The sequence below is a fragment of the Erithacus rubecula genome (genome assembly GCF_903797595.1).
Source record: "Erithacus rubecula genome assembly, chromosome: 11".
NCBI classification, from domain to species: Eukaryota; Metazoa; Chordata; class Aves; order Passeriformes; family Muscicapidae; genus Erithacus; species Erithacus rubecula.
In genome coordinates, this window is record NC_136663.1 from 12615654 (window position 1) to 12627922 (window position 12269).

General features: G+C 48.8%; 1 protein-coding gene across 1 annotated transcript; it reads right to left on the reverse strand.

Moving 5' to 3' along the window:
• Positions 1-2844: 2844 nt before the first annotated feature.
• Positions 2845-6022, reverse strand: LOC306806496 (zinc finger protein ZIC 1). Its single transcript, XM_079315308.1, has 3 exons — positions 4914-6022; positions 3569-3727; positions 2845-3146 (listed from the first exon to the last, which is right to left on the reverse strand). The coding sequence occupies exons 1-3, from the start codon at positions 5892-5894 to the stop codon at positions 2949-2951; spliced, it is 1338 nt and encodes a 445-aa protein (XP_079171434.1). The 5' UTR covers positions 5895-6022; the 3' UTR covers positions 2845-2948.
• Positions 6023-12269: the final 6247 nt, after the last annotated feature.

A 12269-nucleotide genomic window follows, 5' to 3' on the forward strand; every position in this document is an offset into this window, starting at 1 on the left:
CAACAAGCAACATTTTCGACGCATGACACACTTTTTCCCCAGGCTCTTTTGCCCGCTGGGCTACATTTTCTCAAGTCCCAACACTTTCTGCTCTGGTCCCACCGGGCTCCAACTTTTTCTATCTCGTCGAACCCTGCAAGGTGGCGCTCTTTTCATTGAAAACTGATATTAGCCGTATAATAACAACATTTTGTAGAAAGTAAAGTTAAAGGGAAGCCTTCCCACGGGTGCTGCAGTGAGCAGGCAGCGATGCCGAACTGGCAGGAGTGGGGCTTCGCGGATGAGCAAGACGACAAACCCTCCCTTCTTTTCTCTCTCTCTTTTTTTTTTTTTTTTTTTTTTTTTTTTTTTTGAGGGGTGGGGGGTGAGGCGTGTGCTTTCGGACACTGGAAAGTCTCCGAGGGAGATCCCCAAATGTTACGAACAAAGAAAATTTCTTGCGGTGGGCTGCTGAGAGGCAGCGGGCTGTGCTCTGGGCGGGTTAGCGCCGGGGCTGCGGAGTGCCCGCACGGATTGAGGGGAGAGCGGCTCCCCCGCACCCCCGCCCCCCGAGCGGTTAATATGGCTATTGACTCGCTGTACACATAATATTTCTTTAAAGAAGCTGTTAAAGTGTCATCTTGGTCTACTGGAAGGTCAGTTTGTGCAATTCACTCTATGACATATCACAAGCCCTCGCAGCTTTAGCCAACCTCATGATTTGTGTTGTCTGTTGATATGTTGTCTGCTTAATGGGGCGATCATGCAAGCTACAACCAGGAACAAAGCCCAACAGTTCCAACAACCGTAGCTAAGTTAGTGGAAGCAGTACAGCTTGCAAATCTATCAAACTAAACTGCAAGGAAGACAATCTGATTTAGAGAAAAGGCGTTCTGCTACAGTCATTAAGCACAAGTAATTTAGATTTTTTATATTGTCTTCTCATTTACAAATTTACTGTATCAACGCCAGCCAATGGAACGAATTTCTTAAGTAAATGAGAAATAAATAAAAGAGATAGAAAGATAATCAAATTACATAAAATAATTCTTATGCCCTAGATTTATTTTTTTAGAAAGCTATTAACACTAGCAAAATTATAGTAATAATAATAACATAGCATAAGAAGTAATTGATTTAAATTAACATCACGTTTTAAGGAATATCAGCAAAGGAAAAAAAAAAAGAATAAGAAAAAAATCCAAATAAAAAATACACACAACAACAACAACGGCCTTCGTGAAACAGTGCTGTACTTCTTGGAGTAAAAGGCCCAAGCAAAGTCATGAATCCACTGCCTAAGAATTAGTTATGGTCATAAATGCCTTAAATTAAAATAGCAACCGAAATCTCCTCTGTTTTAAATCTCCTAATATATGTTATCCGAATTAATTTAATTTAGGGACCCAGTCTGTGCAGATTCATGGACAGTGTTAGGTGGAATGCAGCACTTCTCGTGTAACAATTCCCCACATTAATATTTATGTAGCATATGCAATCTATTTCTGTTATTTTTATGGTTGTTATTCTATGTCTGCAAAGGTCATTTAAATTATACTGCGGCCGAAAATTTGTTTCATAAATTTTGATATAAATACTAATTACACACTATAGTAATGCCAGCAGGGATCCTTTCATTTATCACATTTATATCACCTTCGCTGCTTTAGTGATGACATAATGGAAAGCAGTGAAAAACTGGGACAGTTTTATTCTAATATCCTAAAGCTAGTAGGAGTTGCAGCAGGTTGACTTAGTGAATAAGAATTCCTACCACAATTCTTGGGATTTAAGAATCTTTAATAAGGTACGAAATGTTACCAAACAGTTCTGTAAACTAAATTTTACATACCAATTCTTCTAGCCATAAATATTGAATATCTTGTAACAGGTATAACCGGACCTTTACATGCGGATAAATATGGAAATTAGGATTTATATACATTATGTTCTTGTATTTGCCAAAAGCAACGGACAGATATAGTTTATATCTTTTTTTTTTTTTTTAATATCACTTTACATAAACAAATGTAACAGTTTGACACGCAGATCCAGGCTTTCACTATACGAATTTCTTGACAGGACGTGTAACAACATTTTACTGCACTACTTAGACTGGACTTTGGGACGAAATGTTGCACTTTATACAAAAAAGCACATTAATACCAATAATATTCTGTTAGATCGACGTTTAGACTGTAATAATACAAAGTAATTCACATTTTGATACACATTTACTAGAACATTCTTGCCATTCAGTACAAATAGTTGAATTTCTACCTCTTCCCTCTGCCCCCCCACCACCTCCGCCCCCCCGCCGTCGCTCCCGCCCGCCCGCCCCTCCCCCCACATATATGCAAAGACCACAAATCCACATATCCCCTTATTCAACTTGCGATATAACTATTTACAAAATCAAACAGTACACTTTTTTTGTTGTTTTGTTTTTGAAGCTAATAATTCTGTATTTACAAGAGGGGATGGGGGGAAGGCCGCTGCCCGAGCAGACATGCAGTTGGCGATCTCTAATCAGTGGTTTCCAGTAAAGCCCTACACAGTTGGCATTTGCCCTGGTAACCTTGTCTTCTTATGCATTCTACTAACCCCTTCGCCTACCAAGCCTTGGAACAGAGCAGAACAGTCAGGCAAAATAAAAACGAAAAAAAATTTAAAAAAAAAAAAAAAAAGAAACAAAAAAGGAAAACTAAAAAAAAAAAAAAAAAAGAGAGAGAGAGAAATAATAGACAACCAAAAAAAAAGTAAAATAAAATGAAATTAAGTCTTCATTTTACTCAGTCCTGGGTCTACTGGCAGCATTTTATTTTTGTTTGCTCATTCAAATTTTGATTTGAGAATGTCCATTATTTTGGAGTCTTTAAATAGGGTATTTGTTTGCTCGCTTGGGGTTTTTTTTTTTTTTTTTTGTTTCGGTTTGTGTTTTGTTGTTGTTGTTGTTTTGTTTTAGCGTTTTAGACGTACCATTCGTTAAAATTTGATGTAAGCGTGCTGTGGCTGGACGTGTGATGGACTGCGGAGGAGGAAGGGGATAAGGAGCTGGCAGTCTGGTTTTCTGTGGATGGAGACACGATGGTTGGAGGGGTGGAGGACTCGTAGCCTGAGCTGGCGGCGGGAGAAGGCTGGGACCCCTGCGAGGATGATTCATGGACCTGCAAGAGAAAACCCGGGCAGAGATAGAGAGCGGCGGCGGACGGAGGCCTTCGGCTGGGGACGCAGCAGACAAGGGAACCCAGCGCCGGCCCCAGGCTCGGGCTCTCCTGCGGGGCTCCCCGGCGGCCCCGGCTCCGGCCCCGGCCCCTGCCCGCGGGGCCAGGCCGGACTGCGCCCCTCGGCTGCGTCCCGGCGCTGCCTCCCCGCCCTCCCCGGGTGAACCGCACCGCCCGAGGGCCCCGCGGCGGCGCCGGGCCCGGGGCTGAGCGCGGCCCGGCGGGGCGGGGGCCGAGCGCGGCCCGGAGCTGCAGCCGGAGCCGGAGCCCCGCCGCCCGCCGGCCCCGGGCCGCGCTCCGCCCGCAGGCTCGGCCCCGCCGCCCTCCGCCCGGGCAGGCCCGCACGCCAGGCGCCCTCCATTTACCTTCATGTGCTTTCGGAGGGAGCTGGGGTGCGTGTAGGACTTGTCGCACATTTTGCAGAGATAGGGCTTGTCGGAAGTGTGCACATGCATGTGCTTTTTGCGGTCGCTGCTGTTTGCAAAGCGCCTGTCACAGCCCTCGAACTCACACTTAAATGGTTTTTTCACCTATTGCAGAGGGAAGGGGGAGGGGGGGGGAAAGGGATCTGATTAAGCAGGGCCGGCTGGATCGCTCATTGTCACCGCACCGCCGGACGGAGCTCAGGGCTCCATTTCAAACACTTGCAACTTTCTAACTTCAGCGAGGCTCAAATCCCAAAACCTTTTTTCTAGTCTCTATCTTTTCCGGACCGCCGGCTCCGGCCAAGAGCCCGTTTCGGAGAGCGGGAGAGCTAAATAACTTTTTTTTTTTTTTTTTTTTTTTTTTTTTTGGCCCCTTTGGAGGGGCGAGTTTCCTTTCAACCCCAGTCCCGGGCACCTCTCCCTTTTCACAACGCTCCGAGCGAGAAAGCAGGCGTGGTGGGATATTACACACGATCCTCAGCGTCTAGTTTCCGATTTTATAGCTCGTTCTCGTAATATCTTACTCTCTCACCCACCCCAGCCCACTCCCCCATATTTTCTTGCCATATTGAAAATTATCCGGCCCGGGAAATCAACGAGAGGGCAGCTCCACAAACCCTCGGCAAAAGCGCTAGGGAAAGCGGCTCTGGCTTTCAGCGTTCAGGGGTGGGAGCAAGGGGAGATCTCTCTCCCGGCCTGAGGCTGCTGCATTCCCACCTCCCACGAAGGAAAAAGTTCTCAGGAATACCGGCGCCTCCCCTCCGCACAACAATAACACTGTAACACGCCGGGCTCGGTTTGTTTAATATCTATCGCTCAACGGAATTAAATATTTACCAAGCCCTGAATTGCAGAGAGGAGACGAATGAGCTGCCTGCAACACTTAGCACAAATTCTCATCGTGCCACAGCCAAAACTGCCGAACAATAATTAATTAAAACCTATAAATTTAAACAGGACAGGTTGCTGCGATCCCCCACCCCCTCGGCTCTAACAATCCCAGCAGCAAACCCTGCCGTCCTCCCCCTCTGCCTCGGCAGGGATCATTTTCTTTTTGTTGCTGCTGCTGGCGTGGCTGTGACCGAGCTCTTTTTGCAGCGGAGCTCCGAGCCGGCCTCTCCCGGAAAAAAAAAAAAAAAGCAGTGGTCCCTGGACCAAACCCCTTCCCCCCGTGCGAGCCTCAGCCAAGCCGGTCCCCGACCCCTCCGGCACGGCCCCGCGTCCCGCTCCGGCCCCGGCGCTCGGCGCTTCCACTCGCAGAGAGAAAAGCGACAGAGAAGGTTACCGTACCTGTATGAGTTCTTTTGTGTATTTTGAGATTCTCTGATCTGGCAAACACTTTGCCACAGCCTGGGAAAGGGCAGGGGAAAGGTTTTTCACCTGTGTGGACTCTGATGTGATTTACAAGTTTATATTTGGCCTTGAAAGGTTTCCCTTCTCTCGGACACTCTTCCCAGAAACATATGTGATTGGATTGCTCGGGTCCTCCAACGTGCTCCACCGTGACATGAGTCACCAGCTCGTGCATCGTGCTGAAAGTTTTGTTGCAGGACTTTTTGGGGTTTGACAATTGCTCGGGCTCAATCCACTTACAGATGAGTTCCTGTTTGATGGGCTGCCTCATGTAACGAAAGAAGGCCCCTGCCCCGTGGTGGGCTGCCATGTTCATGTTCATGTGGCCGTAGCCGTGCAGCTGGGTCGAGGCGTAGTGCTCGGAGCGGGGGCTGGTGACCTGGCCGTACTGGTCGGGTCTGCCGTACATGTCTCCGGAGAAGCCCAGGCGCATCTGCCCGTTCACCACGTTAGGCGAAGCGTGGCTGGTGGCTTGCTCGTGCAGCCCCGGGAAAAGTATATGTCCCGCGGCATCTGTGTGTCCGTGGGGTCCGGCGAAGCTGCCGGCGGCGGAGGCGAACAGGCTGTGCTGGGCGCTGGCGGCCGCCGCCTCCCCGAAGCCGCGGTTGCGGAACAGAAAGTCCCGGGTGGAGTTGAAGGCGGCGCTGGAATAGGAGCTGACATGGGTCGGGTGGTGGTGGTGCCCCAGGGCCGCCGCCGCGTAGCCGGGCGCCTGCGAGGTGAAGGCGGTCTGGCCGGCCGAGGCCAGCTCGTGGGTGCTGGGGTTGATTTTGAAGGCGCCCATGCCGTCGGCGAAGGGGTTGATCCCCAGCCCCACTTCTCTGTCCGTGACATCGGCCGTGGAGTGGTGGCGAGAGGATCCGAAGGTAGTGACTCCTATGGCGGGATACTGCGGTCCAGCATCCAGAAGCATCTTCCCAGCGTCGATGCAGCAACCAAAAAAAAAGCACGCGCGCACACACACAACGCGGAGAGAAGCAGCAGCAGCAGCAGCGGCGGCAGCGAAAACACCCTCTTTGGAAAGTCAGCGACGATCACCACCAAAGGAACCACATCAAAAACACCCCCTTCGGCATCAGCGCAGGGGGAAGAAAAAAAAAAAAACGAAAAAAAAAAAAAAAAAAAAGGCTGGTGCTGAAGGGGGAAAGAGATCTTCGCAGTTGCAAATAATAATAATAATAAAAAATGTGCCCCAAAAATATTCACTGTCTCTCTGCTTTGACTTTTCAGGGAGGTTTAAGTGGGGAGGGGGGGGTTGGGTGAGCTCAAAAATAAACTGGCTGCAAATAACAATAACGGCGAGAGTTCAACACAGGCAGAAAAAAAAAATTAAAAAAACCAAAACAAAAAAGAAACTTCCTTCAGTGATTTTTTTGGCTATAGGAATGTTGCAAAGTGGCCGAGAGATTGTTTCTCTCTCCTCTTCGAGCTTCCCCACACTCACCCGATTTTTTTTTCGGGGGGCCTTTTTTTTTTTTTTTTTTTCGCTCCGCAAAAAAAAAAAGGCGCAAATCATACACAATATTGTCTTTTGCGGTTTATCTTCCTGGGGAGAAACTTTCACCTCCTCAGCCGGGCGGTGAACGCGAGACTGATAGCGGCAATCATTCCTGCAGATAAATGAATTGAAAAGACGACACCGTCCCCCCCCTTGATGAATGGGAGCCGGGGGCGGAGCGCCGTGCGGGCGGACGTGGGCGCGCATTGGCCGGCGCCGGCTCCCCCTTCCCCGCGTCGCTGCCCCCGGCCCCGCCGGCTGCGGGCGCTGATTGGCCGCGCCGCCTCATCCATCGCAGGTATTGTGGCGCCCTGACACCGCTCTGACAAACGGGGCTGCGGCAGCCCCAACTTTTTTTTTTTTTTTTTTTTTTAATATATATAAGGTTCTTTTTTTTTTTTTTTTTTTTTTTTTTTTTTTTTTTTTTTTTTTTTTTTTTTTTTGCCATTTGCCTTTTTTTTTACCCCCACCCAAATATTTCCAGCGCATCTTTTTTGTGTGTATGTGTATGCTAAGGAAAAAAAAAAAATGCTCTTGTATTATTATTAGGGTTATTTTGTCCCCCGCTCTCCCTCACTCTGTCCCTCTGTCTCCAGCATTCTGGTAATGATGATTACGATGATTTCGTGGTGATCCTGAATTTTTAAGATCATTGAGCAACTTTTTAGGCTTTGGAAAGAGAAGCCCAATAGGGATTCGCGTCTTTTGAAGGTGTTTTCTTCTTATTTAAAACTGAAGCTCTACGAGAGTAGGTGCTGTGTGCACTTGATTTTATTTTTTAACACCAGGCGTGATTGCTCTGTGTAGCTGACTCTATCCCTCCATCAGGTTTCTGAAATAAATCTTGTTTTCTGCACCCATCAAAACGCAGGTGGGTGAGCACTCTTAACTTTCTAATTTTGTTGTTGTTGTTGTTTCGCCTCCTTTTTTGTTATTTTCTTCCTCTTCTCTTTCTCGTTCTCATTTTCTCTCGCTGTTGCTCGCTCTCTCTTTTACGGAGCCTCTCTCATTCAGGTAAAACTGTAAATTTTCCAAGTCTGCATTATTTCTCCTCCTACTGCATGTAACTCACGGTTACTTTTCTCTCTTTTTTGGTTTTTTTTTTTTTTTTAATTTATTTTAAATCCTCGATAGGAGCAATGTAAATTTTCTGACATTCAAACCTTTTCTAGTTCACAAATCAGTCACCCTTGTCACAGTTATTGAAATTCCTCAACTTGCCACACCAGGACGGTGGAAAAAGCAGGCGGTGTCTTTGTTGCTGACCAGGCTTTTGATCGCCAGAGAAAATTTACTTACCTTCAGATGAGTGAGCAGAAAAAGAAATAACACTCCCTTTGATTTAGTTAGAAAAATGCAGACATTTGGATTCAGTGCAAACATACAACACTTGGTTGTTTTCTAGATGCAACCCTCGATTAACCTGTCTTTCCCCAGCTCAAAGTCTATTGAAAAACTGTGGATAGTTCTTTTTTGTTCCCGCTACAAAGAGCCATTGACTATATATTAAAATGATTGTTGAAAGGTATAAGTATGGTATTTAAAAGCAGAAAACCTTTGTGGCTTAATCAATTAAGCCAAGCAACATTTGTACAATATTTTAAACGATGCTTCGGCTCTTTAAAAAAAAAAAATTCTCAAGAAACTTTAAAATACAGACCTCTTTGTGTGTGTATGTATAGATACACTTACGTATGTGCCCATGCGCGTACATAGATAAAACTGACAGATTATTTATTTACTCGGTCGCCTGCATATTCATTAGCTCTAATTATTTTCTAGTAACGAAAACACCAAAAGCTCGCTAAGAGTCAGACTCCATACATTTCGCCTTTGTTCAGCCCTTCACTTGCCTCCTTCGCAGCTCAATCCGAGCCCCTCCAATTCCTAGTACCAAACAAAGAAACTTTAAACTCATCCTCTCTAATTAAAACCGCTGGTAAGCAATCCGCAGCGCAGGTACTGGAAAGTCGGACCAGCAGCGCTACTGCGAGAACCCTTCTCGGGTGAGAGCTGCCTCATTTTGAGAGATATAAAATGGCCATTGCGGCTGGAAAACAAGCAAGCAAGCATCAACGACAATAAATAAACTTTGATACGCCTTGATGGAATGTTTCACTGCAGTTTATCTGCAGGCGCGGTGTTCCTGTGCTCGGTGCCTGGAGATAGCTTACAGAGCAGATCTATTATGCAATTTTCCTTGTATCTTGAGAGGCTTTACAGGGGTTGGCGGGGTTTGGGGGTTTTTTTAAGAGTAATTGTGAGCTGAATCTAGACGTTTGCATTTATTCTACGAAATCTATTTGATGGAATTGTAATAGCTTATAGCAACAGGTATACCCGCTCTAGGGAGCGCCTGGGTGTGGACACAGTCTTAAGGCGGATGTTGCACTACTTTCTGTATTCGGTGCTAAAATTAAGAGAAGGACAAGGTTGCCAGCATTATTGTGAAGTGTGCTGGACGATGGCATTCGGAGAGCTAGAAAGTTAGGTAGTTCAGTGCTAGCCTGCCTCCCAGTGCAAGGGGAAACCAGTGATCATTGCAGATCGGTGCAAAATATACGAGAAGGCAGAAGAGAAGGTATTTTTAGGAAGCGTATCTAAATATACAGTGTAAGAGTGAATGTAAAAAAAAAAAAAAAAATGTTGTGGGTTGTAGAAGTTATCAAGTGGGATTTGCGGTGCGCTCTCTGCAGGAAACGAAAGCTGCTCCAGTTCAAAGCCACATGCACCAACGTGACATATAAGCCATTAAAATATCATCCTGACGGCTCATTTCTGCTTCATCATACATTCCCTAACTGCTTCCAGAAAGCAAGAAAAGAAGAAATGAAGGATGACCGCCTCGATGGAAGCGCCAAAGAGGTGGTGGGTTCTTGGGGGAGGGGGGGGTATTGTTTCCTTCTTTCATTCTTTCTTTCTTTTGCATTCCCCTCCACCCCCACTTTTATTTTTGCCAGTTCAGAAATGAGGGGAAACCTTCAACAGGTCGCAGGGGTAAGTGCCTGGGTGTAGGGGGGTGCCTGTGCAGTCCGGGCAGCTGCCTAGCCCCCACCGCCTGCCCCCAGGGCTGAGCGAGAGCTCCCTGTCGTCGTGGGGGGGTCGTCGGGAGGAGGCTTGGCCACCCCTGGAAGAAGGATTGGTGCGGGGGGACAGCGCCTCGCTGCCCCTCGCCCACGTGGGGCAGGGTCCCGGCGACACCTCGGCGGGCGGGCGGAGGGCGAAGAGCCCGAGAAGCACCGAAGGGGGTGTCCGACACCTTCTGTCGGACACCGGGAGCAGCGGCCGCCCCTCTAAATGCAAAGGGAGGCTCGGCCTGGAGGCCCGCGCAATGCAGGGCGGCGGAGATCCGCGGAACGGGGCAGCGGGGTGCGCAGAGCGGGGTGCAGGCGCTCCCGACCCCGACAGTGGCCGGGATCGCTTCGGACGGGCAAGCACCGGGACCGGACGGGTCCTGGAGCTGCGCAGGCAGTGCCGGGAGCCCGGGGCGGCGTGCAGGGGCGGGCGAGCGCTGACAATAGCGATCCCCGTGGGGAGGCGTCCCGGGGGCGCGCTCCCCGCCCAGAACCTCGCCCACTGCCGCGCCCGATGCCACGGGGGCTCTCCGGGGGACCCGGCGCTCCGGCACAGCACGCCCTTCTTTATAGGCGGGTGCGGGAGGGACGGGGCCCGGGAGCTCGGCCGGCCCCCTCCGGCCTCTCCACGCCCCCCCGCAGGCAGAGCCGGGGGCGCTGCTCCGGGACTGGGTGCTGCCTCCTACCTGGCCCGGAGCCCGGGGAGGGGCTGCGACCCCGGTCCCGGCCCCGAGGGGCTGCCCCGTGTCTGATGCTGGCTGGGGAAGGGGGAAAGCTCCCAAATCCGTGCCAGGGCGATACAGCCGAAGGTGACCTCTGACCCGAACCCAACTCAGTGTGCCAGCCCAGGGTACCGGCACAGCGCCGACTGACGGGGACTGGCGCGGGCTTCTCGCCGTCCACTTTGCTGTCACTCCTTTGTCACGCACGAGCCCTCAACCCCGAGGTGTTCAGCCAGCTGCTCGGGTTTGTCTCGGGGTTCCCTCCACCCGGAGGAGAGGAACTTTATTTCTGCACCGAGCCCTTCGTGGGGAACGCTCCCTCCGCCCCGCGCGGCCGCGGAAAGTACAGGTTGCGTGACAATCCGGTGGCGGCGGGGCACACGCCGCCGCTGCTGCCGCCCACTCGGTCTGGCTCGCAACCCCGCCCGGGGCCGCCGGGATCCCGCGGGGCGGCGGCTGCTCCGGCCCCGGCACCTTCCACCCGGGGCGGGAGAGAGCGCAAGGGACGGGGGCGGGGCGGGTCCCATCGCAGCCCCAGCGCGACACCGGGGGGGAGATGGTATCCCCCCACTAGTGCCCGACATCCCAACCATTTGGGCAAGGGGGCAACCTCACCCTCCTGCTCCGCCGACGGCACAGTGCAGATGAGAAAAACTTGCGAGGTCGAGCCAGAGTTTCAGCCAATATTTACTCTGAAATGCAGAACTGTTTTGCCTTCCTTTTTGTCATCTGGTAACCATTTGAAATATTAAATTCAGAGATTTTTTTTTTTTTTTTGTCCAGTTTCAACAAGTTTTGGCGAGCACTTGGGAACTGAGCTGTCCTCCAGCCTCCCACTCTAACAAATAAAGCATAACTCCTGCAAATCTCTCACTAGCAGGGCAGTGTTGGCTGCTCTGACTTGAGCAAAGTGCGAGGATGAATGGAAGTTGACTGGGAATTTTAATTCCTGAGGGATTGCTTAAGGTTTGGCAGTAATTTTCATCACAGAAGCGAAAATACTGAAGTCATCAAATTATTTATGAAAGAATATGGCTGTGATACGATTATGAAGTTTCACGATTAATATCGTCAAGTGTTTGTCTTAATACAGATTTATTTTTGTTTACTAGCTGTGAAGTCCCTAAAATAATAGTAGCAAGAGTAATAATAATAATAATAATAATGTCATTTTAAGTGACTGATTCCAGATTCTAGTGTGCTATTCTGTATTAAAAACCAAACAAAAACCTGAGAATTTCAAAGATATCTGAAAAAATTCAGACTCAGACACTGCATCCAGCCCCAGATCTGCTCTCAGTGCTATTTCTGCCGCTCAAAGCAAGCTGTGCAAAGTTCTGCCTGTAGAAGTGGCAGTGCTCTGCCTTACAGAGAGCAAAGAGCAAGCTGAAAATTATAGGCAGGGAGAAGTGCCAGGGTGGTACTTTACTAATCCTTGCTGAGACAACAACTTGTGTTGGAGGCTCTCAGAGAGTCCGGAATTTAATTTCGGGACGGAAGGATCTGTAAACAATATAGCCGAGTGGGTAAAAACTTGCCTTACAATAGCCTGCCAGAAGGTGAATGTCAGATCAAAGGAGAACTGAAAAGATGTCCTTTCATATTTTTTTTTTCCCTAAATCAGCCATGGAAACTTCATGACTCCATAAAACATGTGCTGCTTTGCTAGAGAGACAGCCTCCAGTTTCCCCTCGGAGAAAGCGTCTCTTCTCCTCTCATTGCCTAACTTGTGTTTTGGTTTGGTTTTATTGATTGGTTCTTTTTGGGTTGTTTTTTGGGTTTTTTTTCCTTTTCTTTCTGAATCTGTGATGCCCAACATATAGAGTGCCTTAGTCATTTCATACCACACACAAAGGGTTTTGCTCTTAACTTTCTACCTCTCTCCTCAAACAGGGACAAAGTCAGGAAATGAGGCACAAGACTCCCCTTGTAATGAGGAAAAGAAAACGACTTTACAGAAACATCCTGGAAAAGTCAAGTAAGTTAAAATATGT